General features: G+C 43.9%; 1 protein-coding gene across 3 annotated transcripts in view; it reads right to left on the bottom strand.

The window, feature by feature from the left end:
- KCNH1 (potassium voltage-gated channel subfamily H member 1) overlaps nucleotides 1–15847 on the bottom strand; it is a 378350-nt gene that overhangs the window by 93849 nt on the left and 268654 nt on the right. For all 3 annotated transcript variants that reach the window (XM_060643916.3, XM_060643914.3, XM_060643915.3), the window contains exon 9: nucleotides 15042–15294. In XM_060643916.3, coding sequence (XP_060499899.2) covers nucleotides 15042–15294 — 253 coding nt within the window. The remainder of the gene's footprint in view (nucleotides 1–15041; nucleotides 15295–15847) is intronic.

Below are 15847 nucleotides of genomic sequence, written 5' to 3'. Positions count from 1 at the left end.
CCTAGCCTGTGCTTGGAACACAGTAGGTGCTCAGTAAATAGCAGACACAATAAAAGAAAAGTTTTCTTAATGGCCCCAAGAAGCAAATTCCACAGGGATCACCAGGCCCAAAGAGAGGAAAGTGAGCTCCGGAGAGGTTAAATAATTGCCCATGACTCCACAGGCTTTTCCCAAGCTGCCATGTGCTCTCCACGCTAGGAGAGTCTCCACAATGCTCCCAGTGGGCTGTCCTCTGCATTCCGTCCTTCAAACAACCCTCTTTTCCAGTCAACAATTAAGGGGATCCACCCTGATCAGGCACCATGCAAGGTGATGGGAAAAAGGATATATCAAAGACAGCTTTGACTTTAAGGAGCTATGGCCTACGAATCTAAGTGTTCTCCAAAACCAGTTCTGTCCTCTTATGGTAATGGAAGCCATGACTGGTAGCTGGGCACAAACATGACCAGAATTAAAAGCTGCACTGCATCTAGGTGTGGACATTTGTCCAAGTTCTGGTTAAACCTCTGGGGTTGCAGAGAGGATGTGTGCAACATCTAGGGTCTTCCCTTCCCCTCTCCTCCCTTCCTCGTGGCTGGAACAAGGATGTGAGCTCTCTTGGACCAGGAGGCCACGGTGACAACCCAGTTAGGATGAAGCAACAGGCAAGAAGGAAGCAGGGTGCCCAACACCATGAGGTTGACATGCTAGCCCTTCTATACTGGACTGCTGAATGAGAGAAAGACAAGTTTCTGTCGTGTCTAAGCTTCTGTTACCGTGGGTTTTTCTGTTGGAGCAGCTAAACCCACATCCTAGCCAATTCAGGAGTCCACGACACCATCCAGTGGGGCAGTACAATGTGTTGAGTTCTATGGGGAAGGTATATCCACACCTGTTTTCTCCACCTGCTGTAGGGAAAAGCGTGGGCTTCCACGTGTCTGAAGGATTGGGCAGTCACATGACAATGGAGCTCTGGAAGCACATTCAGGGCAAAAGCTCCAATGACTTCAGCTAAATGCCTTGGTGATACCCACCCACTTCCCAGACCAGCCCTGACTGTGTGGCCAGCGGGCCAGGATCTGCTGAAAACTCACCGTGTACCAGGCCAGACACCAGCCAGGGATGCTGCCACGGGCACCCCCCCCCCCCCATGTGTCTTACTCCAAAGATGATGAAGTATAGATTTTCCAGCTTATTTTGGAATACTTAATCCTCCCACGTGTATCTATGGTTATTTCCCTTGGGTCATCAGAGACCACGGGGAAGACTAGATAAGTAAAGTTTTGGTACCTTGTAAACGCTGCCTTCTTTTATCTGTAATGAAGCCACAATGCCCTTCTTTTTGCTCTTACTGAAAAAAAAAAATGCTGCTGGCAGTCTGTGACCTCTGCTTCATCTGCGACGGTTTAGAGAAGTGAGAAGGAACATCAAATACAAACAGGCATAGTGGAAACCTCATCAATTTGCTTTCCCGTCCAAGTTGTGAAAATATACTACTAGGAATAAAGCCTTAGCTTTAAGTGCTAGGTCTTATCTGATTGTGGTGTGGGGTTGGGTGCTGAGCCAACAAATTCTATTGGATTTCTTTTGCCAACAAAGAAAGCAGGGCCTGGAGATGTTCAGGAGGCCTAGGCTCCAGGTACAAGCACGCACGTCACCCCATTCTCAGAGGTGCATCTCATTCTAGAAAGGTTTGGTCTCATTTTAGGTGTTGTCAGGAGAGCTCAGAGATGTTGAAGGATCATTTGCCTTCTTATGAAGTTAGTACAAAGGACAGCAATCATCATGCTCTTCAGCAAACCATCTCTGTATCAGAGACAGGATGCTGGTGTGGATCAGCCATATAACCTGGTCAATGGAACCCACACAGGAACTGTGGCAGTCCAATGTCATATGCCAGGTCCAATGTGAACTGTCTGACTCTCTCTCCCAGGCAGCTATTAGATTGGGAGCGCCCCAAAATGGGGTTACACCTTACCCCCATCTTACCCCAGATGGTGTCTCTTTGCACACAATCCAATCCAGTGCAACAATCTGAGCCCTACCTATCATGGACCAGGCAGTGTCCCAGTGATGAAGGGGGTGTTATAACAAGGAAAAGACATGGTCTCTACAAGGGGCTTGGACTGTGAGGAGACAACACCTACAAGTGTGTAACAGTGAAGTATAACAGATAAACACATAATACCAAGACTGTTACACCCATCAGAATGGCTAAAATTAACAACTCGGACAACAACAGACGTTGGTGAGGATGTGGAGAAAGGGGAACCCTTTTGCGCTGCTGGTGGGAATGCAAACTGGTGCTGCCAGTCTGGAAAAAAGTATGGAGGCTCCTCAAAAAATTAATAATAGGGGCACCTGGGTGGCTCAGTCGGTTAAGCTTCCGACTTCGGCTCAGGTCAAGATCTCACGGTCTGTGAGTTCGAGCCCCGCGTCAGGCTCTGTGCTGACAGCTCAGAGCCTGGAGCCTGTTTCAGATTCTGTGTCTCCCTCTCTCTCTGCCCCTCCCCTGTTCACGCTCTGTCTCCCTCTGTCTCAAAAAGAAATAAACGTTAAAAAAAAATAAAAAAAAAAATAATAGAACTACCCTCTGACTTAGCAACTGCACTACTGGGCATTTATCCAAAGGATACAAAAATGCTAATTCAAAGGGTAAATGCACCCCAATGTTTATAGTGTCACTATCAACAATAGCCAAAGTATGGAAAGAGCCCAAATGTCCATCGACTGATGAATGGATAAAGAAGATGTGGCATATACATATATACATTGGAATATTACTGAGTGATCAAAAAGAATGAAATCTTGGGGCACCTAGTGGCTCAGTTGGTTGAGCACTAGACTTGGGCTCAGGTCATGATCTCACAGTTCGTGAGTTCGAGCCTCGCACAGGGCTCACTGCTGTCAGTGTGGAGCCTGCTTTGGGTCCTCTGTTCTCTCCCTTTGCCCCTCCCCCACTCACACACACATGCATGCATGCTCACGCACTCTCTCTCCCAAAAATAAACATTTTTAAAAAAGAACAAAATCTTGCCATTTGCAACAACATGGATGGAACTAGAATGTATTATGCTAAGTGAAACAAGTCAGTCAGAGAAAGACAAATAGAAGATCTCACTTATATGTGGCATTTAAGAAACAACAGATAAACATAGGGGAAGTGAAGGAAAAATAATATAAAAACAGAGAAGGAAGCAAACCATAAGAAATTCTTAAATACAGAGAACAAACTGAGGGTTGCTGGATGGGAGGTGGGTAGGGGGATGGGCTAGATGGGTGATGGGCATTAAGGAAGGTACTTGCTGGGATGAGCACTGGGTGTTATTTGTAGGTGATGAATCACTAAATTCTGCTCCTGAAACCATTATTACATGATATGTTAACTAACTTGCATTAAAATAAAAAAAATAAAATAAAAATAAAATAAAATAATTACATTAAAAAAACATAATCCCAACATATGTCGGAGGTTATCTTAGACAAGACCATGGAGATCTCATGGAGAAAAATGAGAAAGGATCTGGCCTTCTATGGTGAGGCAAGAGAATTGAGACACAGGAATGAGATGGGCAATTTTTCTAAATGGGAAGCTGGATGGCTGGAAATGCAGTTAGCTGGTCTGGGCTATGTTTTCCTTTCTTTTATGGCTCAATTTCTTGATAATGTTATTTATACTGTCTCTACACTCCTCCTTCCATAAAGGCAACTCCAGATGCATCCCACTCTTGGCCTCTCTCTTCTCCTCCTCTGAGTGATGGGTTTGGAAGGAGAATCTGCATGTTGGTAGCCCGTTGGTCTCTTCAAGATCTGCCTGCCTTCTCTGCGCCTCCAGGCCGTGAGATTTGCCAGGCAGACCCTCATGGGGGTAGGCTTGTGCTGATCAGCACCAGGGTAGGCCTAATTCTGGGGCGTACTATTGGGAAGCCTTCTTGGACACAGATACAAAGCATATTCTCTGATATTAGCTTAATCAGGAAAAAAAAAGTGATACTTGGACTGGTGTCTATCTTACTTGCTGTCTCTCTCTTGGTTCAGAACTCTGGAAGATCTTTGCAATTTATGAAGCATCCTGGAACTAACAGCCATCTCTCTCCATTCCTCAAGCTACTCTAATCTTGCTTCTGACCCCAAACCCCACTAATGATACTCGCACCATAGTCAATAATAGCTCTTTTCCTGATACATCTAACAGATGTATTTTAGTCCTCAACGTATTCTAGTTCTTGGATTCTAGTATATATTTAAGTTGTCTAGCATTTTTTATGTTTGAAATCAGACTGTGTCTTATAATCAATGACATATCACCATTTAATTGCCAGCATTATGTCCTAGTGGGCCATAAAATATTGGCATGTCTTACAATCCATAGCATCTTCCAGTCAGTGAAATTTGGTTCTGTATCAGTTAAAAATCTTCCTTCCCTCTTTCCCTGTCTTTTGTGATATCCCACCCTCCCCTCTTGGCCATCCATCTCAGGTTCCTCTACATGTCCCAGATAAACTAGCATTCCTTGGGGCTCTGCTCTAGACCTCGTTGCTTCTTTTTTTTTTTTAATGTTATTTATTTATTTAGAGAGGGAGAGAGAAGAGCATGAGCACGCAGGGTTATGAGAAGGAGAGAGAGAATCTGCACCACCAGTGAAGAGCCCAATACAGGGCTCAAACCCACAAACCTAGACCTCACTGCTTCTTACCCTCCTATTTCTCCTTGGATTTTTCTCAGTCTTCCCCCAGCTTTAACTGTCACCTGGATCATGATGGTCCTCATGTTCATACCTCAAGCCTAGGTCTCTCTTCTGAGTCTAGAATCTCACAATGGATTCATTCACTTACTTCAAACCCGCAAATCCCCAAATGGAACTGGTCCCACTCCCAGGTAAGCCTACGCACCCTCCAGTGTTCCCCATTCAGACAACAAAATTGTCCGAGTCATTCTGGACTTAACCCTTTTGCTCTTCTCTGAATCCAATAAAGGACCAAACTCTGATAATTTTATCCATCAAATACCTCCTAAATTTGTCTACTTCCTTTCTACTGACATTGTCTTCAAGCTACTCTCATCTCTTAGCATTGTCCTTGGTGGTCTTCCTGCCCTCTATCCACAGGATCCAGGATAACCTTTCTAAACACAAATGTCACTCTTCTGCTTTTAAGGCTTTGAAGATGCCATCCCCTCTGCCTCGAAGACTTTCTCTTTAATCCTCTATCCCAAACCCCACCACCACTGCTCCATGTGGTAGAATTCAGTCCCTCATACAAATCTCAGCTCAGATACCATCTCTGCTGGGAAGCTTCCTTGATTTCTCTTGGCCAGGCTGGATTAGATGCCTATTTTATAAGCTTCCATAGCATCCTGTTCTTACTCCTATTACAACTCTTGGCATACTATATTATAAAACTACATATTTACTTGTCTGTCTCTGTGATAAGACCATTAGCTCTATCCCAGGTGTATCTGTCTGGTTCACCATTGTATCTTCAATCCCTAGACTACACCTGGCATGTTTATGGAATGAATAAATCAACACATCAGTGAAAAGACGGGTCTGAGTGGAACATGGTAAGGTGGGCCAGGGTGTAAAAGACTCAGACTGTCTTAGGATGGAGGCTTTGAGGAGAAGATTGGTCCCCAGCCTGAGTGCAAGAACCCAGGTATCCTCGGGTAGCTATATTGTCAGCCCGGCTCAAGAAGGAATTTGTTGACCTGTTCAGAAATAGTCCCGTAATTCACTCTGATCCAGCTTAATGCTAAGCTGAAAAATTTATAGGCGAATTTAAAATGAAGATGTAAAGATAATGAACGTTAGAAATTACTCCATCATACAAAGGCTCTGCTTAAAGGAATTAAAATTCCACTCAAATGTGGGTCACCAGCCTTCCTTGTAGAGACTATACTAAACATGAGCAAACGATGCTGGCATCTCTGTTTGAACGGGGCTCACTCACCACTGGTTAAATTAAAGCAATGGCTTGGAAACATCATGACACTCTCCTTATATTCTCCACAACTGCAATTAGATAAAATTAAATTAGCTGAACGTCTCTCTACTAAGTAAACAGATCACAAATCTTTCACTGGAGGCAGGTGATAATTTTCCAAGATCACTACAGATAAGAATTGCAAATTGACTTGATTTTTTTCCCCCTTCTTGTTTATAAAAGACTACATGTGCACTGCAGCAGCTGACTGAAATGTACTGAAAAATAGAAAATATTGGCTCTTAAGGCCACCACCTAGAAAACTTTGATGAACATTTTGGTACACTTTCCATCTTCCTTCTGTTTACAAATGCATTTTTATGTAGTTGAGGTTACTGCACATACAGTTACACACTCTGTTTTTCCTCCACTTAACATTATATTTAAGACATTTTGCATGCTGATAAAACTATTTATACCATCATCATAACAACAGCCTTGATTTACCATATTTTTTAAATTTAACCAGTCCCCTCTGTCTGGACACTAAAGTTATAAGAATTTCCTTTAGAAAGATCTATTAACTCTCCTAACTACCAGTGTCTTCAGAGAAGGCAAACCAATTTTTGAAGTTGCTTAAATAAAAACAGAATGAGGAAGTAGAACCTGGTACCCACCCCCACCCTGTCTCAATCAAGTAATGTGTGCATTACCTGACACAAATGTTTTGCATTTCTGAAGTTCTAGATTATTCATACGATAGATTCTTGCTGGGAGTGTGGATTTAATATAATTGCTTCGGCTGATGGAACAGCTATATGAATATTAATGCTTGGTTGGAGTGTTTAGAGAGACACTTCAGTGTAGCCTCCTCCCCTTGTGCTGAGCATGAGCAAAAGATATTATTATATGGTGTGCGGTTGTAATATTCACCCGGCCCCTACACCAGGTCCCCGGGGTGGTGTGGAGCAATGCACCGCAGAGATGGTAGCACAGGAAGTGGGGGGCCTCCCCCCCACCCCTCCAGCTCACAAGCATCCCAGAAAGCATCTCCATGAAGGATTTAGCCCCTCCATCTCTAAAATAACGAGGGTTTTACATGAAGCTGTTGTTCTTTTTTAAAATCCTTATTAGATAGCCACTCTGTCTTCAATGTCTAGTCATCCTCCTTTTCGAGAAGCGTTTGGGGGAAGGGTTGGGTAGTACCCACTAGATAAATGTCATTTTTTCTCTGACCGGATCAGTAAATAACGGAAGAAATGCTGTCAAGACTTCTTTCTGAAAAAAAGTTTTATTCTTTCAAATTGCATCCTAATAGGCAAAAGGATATATGGAATAATGCTTTCTCAAGATCTACCTTAAATTAAAAAAAAAAAAATTTTCCCCCAATTTTGAAAGTAGCATATGCTCTTTTAAAGAAGACTTGAAAGAGGGGCGCCTGGGTGGCTCGGTTGGTTGAGAGTCCAGCTTCGGCTCAGGTCATGATCTTGCCATTCTGAGTTCAAGCCCCACGTCGGGCTCTGTGCTGACAGCTCAGAGCCTGGAGCCTGCTTCGAATTCTGTGTCACCCTCTCTCTCTGCCCCTCCCCGACTCATGCTGTCTCAAAAATGAATGTTAAAAAAAATTTTAAAAAGAAGACTTGAAAGACACATACATATATGCAGAAAATGAAAATCTCTTATAGCCTCACAGACTAAAGACATCAACTATGACATGTGAGTAGAGATGTTTGTGGGCTTTTATCTACAAATGTTTTCCCCCACATAGCTGAGATCATATTGCATTTAAAAATTATATTTTACTTACTTTGCTTATCAAAAGGATTTCTAATACCACTTAAAATTCCTTGTGAACATTTTGAATAGCTACACTCCCATTTCTTTTAAAATGCTCTGCTATACTTGGTCATTTATAAAAATGCTCTCAGGGCACCTGGGTGGCTCAGTCAGTTGAGCATCTGACTTCACCTCGGGTCATGATCTCACAGTTCATAAGTGCGAGCCCCACATCGGGCTCTGTGCTGACAGCTCGGAGCCTGGAGCCTGCTTCGGATTCTGTGTCTCCCTCTCTCTCTGCCCCTCTCCCGTTCACACTCCGTCTCTCTCTCTTCCTCAAAAATAAATAAACATTAAAAAATGCTCTCTTTTGTTTATTTTAGTTTATTTTTCCTGTCTCTTTTGTTTATTTTTCCTATTTCCTATTCCTTCCCCTGAACCCTAAATCTCTATCTAGAGCCCTAGCTTCTTTTCCTGGTTTCAGACCCATCTTTCCGAATAGCTGTTGAATACTCCAGTTGGTCTTTAAATGGGACAAATCAAAACCAAGCACATCACCTTTCTTGTGTCTTCCTCCTGACTTAATCTCCTCTGTTCTGGTGCTTCCTTCTCCCCACTCACTGTCAGAATCCCCTCCCTCACCTCCCTCTGGCTGTTCCCTGCATCCTATTCTATACAATCTTTGAGACTCTTCCTTCCAGAATGTCTCATCAATCTGTCCTTCCCATCAAAGGTTGCTAGATTTAGCAAAACACAAGACACCCTATTAAAGTCTGAATTGCAGATAAATGGATAATTTTTTAGCATAAGTACATCCCATTCAATGTTTGAGAAATACACAAAAAATTACTCATCTATATAAAATCCAAGTTTGATTGGATGTCTTGTATTTGATTTGGCAACCTTACTTTTGACTCAGTTTCTATTGCCCATACCTTAACACCTCTCATCTCTACTTATAAGCCACAGTCACCCAATGCCCTCCCTATCTCTTTGTCTAGTTCATTAATCTGTACAAATCACAACTCCAATGGTGTCATACTTTACCTATTGCCTTCAATTATTCCCCACTGACATTTAGAAATGTCCACTCTGATCTGCCTCTCCAGCCCCATGTCCCACTGCTGCCCCTCAGGGCTCTCAGCTCCCACTCAAATGCTGGTCCTGTGGTTATAAAATATACTCTTCACTTCCTGAGGCCTCAACTCACGCCATTCTTTCCATCTAGAATGTTCTACCTCATATGTCCAAATCCTGACTCCACCTTCACAGAACCATCATCCTAAACTGGGCCCTCCTCCCCTTGAATACAGATCATAAGATGTTTATTCTACCATTTTGGCAGGTCAAAAATAGTTGAACATTGGCAATTTCATATGCTTTAGGCTAATGTAATAAAAGGTCCCTGCCATGTGCTTCCCTGCCTTACTACTTTCTACAATGTCATCCTCTGATCACATTCTACCAAAAACATCAAGCAGTGACTGCCTAAAGCAATGTTTCTCATGGTACAGGTCTTCTAACCATATGCAATGGAACCACCCAGAGGAGAGAGGGCTTGTGAACAATGCAGATTCCAAGACTCCATCCTAGAGCTGGGGAGGGGACAGGGAATCTTCATTGAGCACCAGAGTTCCAGCTGAGTCTTGTGTTCACTAAAGTTGAGAACCACTGGCCACATGTAAATTCTTCTCATTCTACTCTCTTCACACTGGTCCCTGAATATGCCTACATATATCCCCACCTCCAGTGACTCTCTAGACTTATGCTACTCTTCCCACTTCAAGCCACAGCCTACAAACACTCCTACTAGTCCTTTCAAGCCTAGTCAACTCCTGCCTCCTCCATGAATATGTACCTGTGTTACTTACTGTCACTAATCATGCATTTGTCTCCCCAAGTAGAACAGAACATTCAACCAAGACAAGGATTTTCTCTACACCACCCATCTTGCAAAGAGACTAACACACTGTTATGCTGTGATAGTTGCTAACTAAATAGATGCCACATTAATAGTCAACCAAGGTCAGTAGACACAAAGAAACTAAGCAAAGATGAGTGTCTTCTAAAGTAGGAATCATGAGAAGGGGGTGTTCATTAAAAAAAAAAAGATTGCATCATGAAAAAGCATTTACAACTTTATGTGCACATTTAAGGAGAATCTACATGTAAATCCTAGTTCAATAGTGACAGGACCGCAAGTAGCAAGTTAACTCTGAGTGTCTGATGAGCCACGGCCTGTCAATCTTGCCCATGGCTGCTCCCCTTCCTTGGGCAGGCTCTGACCCAGCCAGAAGTCAAAAAGAGTTTCTACTAGTTGAGAGCCATGCCTAGATGTATTCTAAAAGGTACTATAAACTCAGTGAAATAAACCCTTCATCTTTCATCCTCCTCTGGCTCTGCTGCCTGTCCATGCAGTGCCAGAACCGATTCCCTCCCACCACCTCCCACAGCCCGGAGGCCATCCCTTCCCTAATATCTCTGGGCTCTGGCTCTTCTCCCCATCTCCCTTCTACCACCATACGTAGGCCCTCATCGTTTCTCGCCCAAGTGTCCTAGGTAACCTCCATGCCTCTGTATTTGTGGAACCCAAATCTTTATGGAAACTCTTTCTGAGCTCTTCAACCCCACAAGATAACATCCAGACCCTTATTCTGGACCATGGGACCCTTCACATCCCACTCTCTAACTGCCTTTCAATTCAATTCAATTCAACTCAACTCAACTCAACTCAATTCAATTCAATTCCACAAACAGCCCCTGGTGCCTTCCATATGCTGAGCCAAGCTACAGATATGAAATCAAAGGATATCAGTTCACAAGAAGGACAAATGAGTAAACATGCAATTGATGCAGTGTGATGGGAATAGGAGAAGCACAGGAGGCCTTGGAGAATTTATCAATTAGTGGTGGAACTCCTGCAGGGAATTAGTGCAGAACCAGGACTATAGCTAAATCTCCAGTTCCAGGGTTCTCTCCCCAACTCAGTGCAGTCTGGCCAAAGAGATTCTGTCTTGCCCAGGAGAATGAAAAACCACCAAACCAAAACAAAAAGAAGAGACACGAGATGATCCATGGTTAAAATACAAATTAAGTATTAAAATGCAAAACCCATAGAAGTTACTGTAGGGACACTAAATCACAGTGAAACAAAATCATTTAAACACTGCATTTTAAGATGGAAACACAGGGAGATGGATCACACTCAAGCAGAGCCCTGATGAAAGTCTATGACTCATCTCCTTTGGTCAAGTAACACGGATCTGAGATAACAACTTCCCTGCAGGTGCTTGGGCATTTCCACCGCTTGGGCTGGGGCAAAATGGTTACCTATACCTTTCTATTCTGATATCTATGAAAAATGAGATGAAAATTACTTTAAAAATATAATGAATAAAATGTACATGTGAAAAGCTTGAATTTATTTCAGAGAATGAAGAAAGTAAATTTGAGAACACATTTATGATTTCCAAGAGAATTCTGAGAGAAGAGTGGGAAGGTGTTCTCTCAAACATAAGGCAAAGAACATCAGAGGAAAAGGAGATTCTAAGAGATTATCCAGTATATTCTCTGCCCACAGGGGACGGGCAAGCCTTTCAATCCACAAGAGCTATTGTCTACGTTTGTGTTTTTAAACTGCAGGCTTTGGAGTCAGTTAAGAAAGCAATTCAGTGAGTCATGACGTCAATTTCCTTTTAAATGAAAGAGAATGGAATCTAATAGAAAACACCAGGTTGCATCTCATGCAGCAAGAGTAAGCACTGAGCTTGATGTATAACTGTGTGTGTGTGTGTGTGTGTGTGTGTGTGTGTGTGTGTGTGTCACTGACGACACAATACACCATTTCATATGGTGAGATGAATCAAGAAAGTCTGACGAACACTCTTCTAGAAAACTCTTCTAGGGTTCTGTATTTAGCACATACTAAACATACTCAGGGATACAGACCCTTTTCCTCATTCTCATGCTAAAATTAAACAGAATATTAGAACTGGAAGGAACAAATTAACAGCATGCAAATGAGTGAACTGATAACAAGACAGTAGAGACAACTGAATGAGACAGAGGAGCTTTGGGCTTTTTCTAAAGCCTTCCGCTTCATGATAACTAAGGATTCCTGGCTATTTCTTTTCCTTGTGGGAGCACTAGATACGGTACCTGCGCAATAATTACTTGTCCAGTGATCCTTTAGATCCTTTAGAAGTGGTAACACTTATCAAGCAGCGTGACTGTTGCCTTTTCAATAATGTCAGTCTCCTGCATTTATAGAAGCTCCTTGAAGTCTGGGCTAATGTGTGGTTCACTGATAACCCCAATTCTATGACAGTGCCTGGTAAGTAGTAGGTGTTCAATAAATTGTGGTTGGATTGAACTAAAATGCATCCAAAGGCAATCAAGATCTGGTTCTAGTAACCATTTGTCACCTGAACCCCCTTTGCAAGAAAAAATCAAGTTCAGTAAATTGAGCAAAAGATACCCTAATTGGGAAAAAACAACAGTAACAACAAAACTCTGAACTTAAGTTTCCAGGGAGCAAATCACTCTTGGCCCAGAGGTCAAGTAAGTTCAAAGGACTTGTTTCATGCCCTTGTATTAGAATAAGAGCCACTTGAAATATTACAGGCTTTTTAGGATGTCAAGCTTGGACCTACTTTTTGGATTTAATCTGGCCCCTGGGGACACAAAGAAGAAGCTTCTTCTAGTCTGGACAGCTTCAGGGCAACAACCACTCTGAATCTGAAGCTGCTGTGTTATTGCGGAGGTCCTGTCCACATTGCTAACTGAAGCAGGCAGGATGTCCAGAGAGCCGGAGACAGAGGGCTGAATTTGGAGAACCTGTCGACTGACCAAGTAAATCAACAGTGGAGCAAGGCCTGGTTTGCTTCCCTACAAGAATCCCCGGCTGAGGAGAATTGAGACCCAGCAGGGAAGTAGTCATTTGTCTTCCTCAACCCTCCGGTAGCTCTTGTCTTATCTCCATGCCTCAGTGTCCAACCCCAACTCCGAATATGCAGCTGTTTGAGCTCATTAAGGATGCTCTGCTTATGAGGATGCAAGGGGGATGGTGCTGGTCACCAGCATAGACTCTTTGGAAAGGCATATGGTGAGTTCTCACTGAGGGGGATCAGTGAAAGATGCCCTTAACTGAAGGATCAATTCAAATTCAAATTCAATTCCAATTACAACTCAAAGGAGAGCTCACTAGCCACTACTCTTCTTCTCAGCCGGGTGAATATCTCAGCAGTGATTTCCAATAGAAAGTCCTCTCTATCCAGGACACAGATGAGTATTAAAAGAAGAGATAAATGGCCTCTCCCTGCTGCCATCCCGAAACAGTGGCCCTACCCTTTGTGCGTTCTGTTCCTATACGCAGTAAAATCTCAGCTTTCTGTGGATGAGGAAGGCAAGGAACAGAATAACCCTGTCTGCAGAGTAGGAATCCAGACCTTTATTTTAGCAAAAAAAACAGTTACAACTTTCACCCCACACCCGGTCTCTATCCCAGGCTCCCTCTGACCATCTGCCATCTCATGCTGAAGGAATATAAATCATCCTTGGGTTAACCTGAGCAGAATGTAATCAAGAGGGCAAGTTGGCTTGCGGCCAGAGGAGCAAGAGAAAGGCTGCATATCATGTACTCCAAAATCAAGCAGGAACAAAATTTGAGTCATATATATATATTCTTAGATACTTAGTTTGTATTCTTAGTTTGAATCTCACGTCTAACATCCATGTAACCTAACCTCTCCCTGCCTCAGTTTCCTAAGAAATCATATGTAAAGGATTAAAGATGTCCACAATTCCTAGCAGTACCTGGCAATCTACATAAATTATTGTGAGGATTACAGTATTGCCAAATGGATCAGCGTACAGGTTTTGGGCTCAGAGGGACTCCAGGATGCTGGCTCCATGGACCTCATCCACTGTGAGGCCTTGGGAGAGTTCCCTAACCTCTCTGAGTTTTCACTGGCTCATCTACAAAATGGGGATAATGGGGTGCCTTGGGGGCTCAGTTGGTTAAGCGCGTCCCATTCTTGATCTCAGCTCAGGTCGTGATCTCACAGTTCGTGGGATCGAGTCCCTAGTTTGGCTGTGCGCTGACAGAGTGGAGCCTGCTTCGGATTTTCTCTCTCAAATAAATAAACATGTTTTAAAAATGGGGATAATAAAATCACTTCATAGGGTTACCATAAGGCTAAAATGAGAATACATATGTAAAATGCCTGCACAGACTAGATGACAGTAAATGATGGCTATTACTATGATGGCTTGTCCCTTCAGAGAGGTGGACCTGTCCCCAGTAAAGAGCTGTTGTGTAGCTACCTCACGCAATCAGATGAATCCTTCAAAGGCCACTGACTCTCAAAATGCCAAAATACCAACATGTCTCCCTATGACCCCATTCCTCCTCCCACATCCCCTCGTACAGTGGGTGGCACACAGGCTTCCTTGTCACCCAAGTGAGAAATCCCGCAGTCCCCATCCACTCTTCCCTCTCCCCCCACAGCAAACCCACCATCTGTTGATTCTACTTCTCGAATGAGTCAACTCCATTTGCTTCTCTGCACGTGCCCTCCACTACGTCAGTTCAGGGCCCCATCAACCTGCCCCTGGATAGCATGTCTCCAACCTCATCTCGCTGCCCCAGCCATCCCCCTTCAGTCACTCCCCAAGCAGCAATGACAGCCATCTTTCTACAGTTCAAATACAACTGTGCCTCTCTCCTGCTTTAAACCCCTTCGCTGGCTCCCTGAAATAAAGCCCAAGTCCCTTAACGTGGCTCCCAGAGCCTGCCATGATCTGCCCAGGGCTTAGCTCCCTCCCGGCCTCATCTCTCCCTGTGGCCCTTCTTGTTTTGTGTGCTTCAGCCATGCTGAAGGGGAAACACTGGCAATTCTACAAATGAATCATGCTCTCTCTCAACAGGGATGCTCTCTCTCTCTCAATACAGCATGAGTTTTCCCCTCTGCTTAGGACACTCCTTTGTCCCTTCTCCTCTCCAGTCTTTAGGTTTCAGCTTAGGTATCATTTCTTCCAGAAAGTCTTACTGACACTGGAACACTGACTTGGATACCTCTTGCACTGTATGCAGATATCTGCTCATTTGTGCATCTCCTCTAGTAGCCTGGGAGCCCCTTGAAGTCAAAACCCATTTTTGTCATTGAAATACTCCAAGTGCCTAAGACAGCAGCTGGCACAAAACAGGCACTGAAATATTTGTTTGTAGGATAGACGCTAGCAACCGACCTTGCTCTGAGGAGCAATCTCTCCCTGGTTGAAGGTAGCAGTGGCACTGAGCTTTCCGGTAGCTTAAGCCCACCCTGGGCACCAGAGGTATATGTCCAGCAAAAGCAACACACTTACCTAGAATAGCCACCACCTCATCATCCTGGATCACCTCCAGGGAGCCGGAGACCACGAAGCAGAGGCTGTCAACACTCTCTCCTGCATGGTAGATAAGGTCCCCTGGGGCGCAGTGCACTGTCTGAAACTCCATGGCCAGTGCCCGCAGGCAGCCGTCACTGGCCAACCGGAAAGCTGGGTGCTCCTTGAACACCTTGCGATTCAGGTGCACGCAGATGTCAGCTCTCATGTCCTTGGGGCAGATCTGCAGAACCTGGCCGGGCACAGGAACAAACAGAGTCAGGGTCCTCACTGTGGTCTCCATCCCGTTGCCCCTCAGGACTCCAGGGGCGGAAGTAACCCCCACTGGGCTAGACTGCCCTCTTCAATGCACTGGTGGACAGGACAGCCACAGTCCCTATGCTCATAGAGCTTACATTCTTGTGGGAGAGATAAGCAGTGACCACAAAAATCCGTGCTAAATGCTCAAAAGAAGGGCTGGAGAGTCAGGGCTAGGAGTACATGGGACTCTCTCTCTCTCTCTCTTTTTTTTTTAAATTTAATTTTATTTATTTTAATTTTATTTAAAAACGTTTTTTAATGTTTATTTATTTTTGAGAGAGAGAGACAGAGTGTGAGTGGGAGAGGGGCAGAGAGAGAGGGAGAACAGAATCCAAAGCAAGCTCCAGGCTCTGAGCTGTCAGCACAGAGCCCGACAGAGGGCTCGAAATCACAGACTGCGAGATCATGACCTGAGCCGAAGTCAGATACTTAACTGACTGAGCCACCCAGGCACTCCTATATGGGACTCTTTAGATCCATATTTG

This window comes from Panthera onca, chromosome F1 (assembly GCF_046562875.1).
Source record: "Panthera onca isolate mPanOnc1 chromosome F1, mPanOnc1 haplotype 2, whole genome shotgun sequence".
In the NCBI taxonomy this organism is placed as follows: Eukaryota; Metazoa; Chordata; class Mammalia; order Carnivora; family Felidae; genus Panthera; species Panthera onca.
The sequence above is the reverse complement of the archived record's forward strand: the minus strand, read 5'-3'. Positions and strand labels throughout refer to the sequence as shown.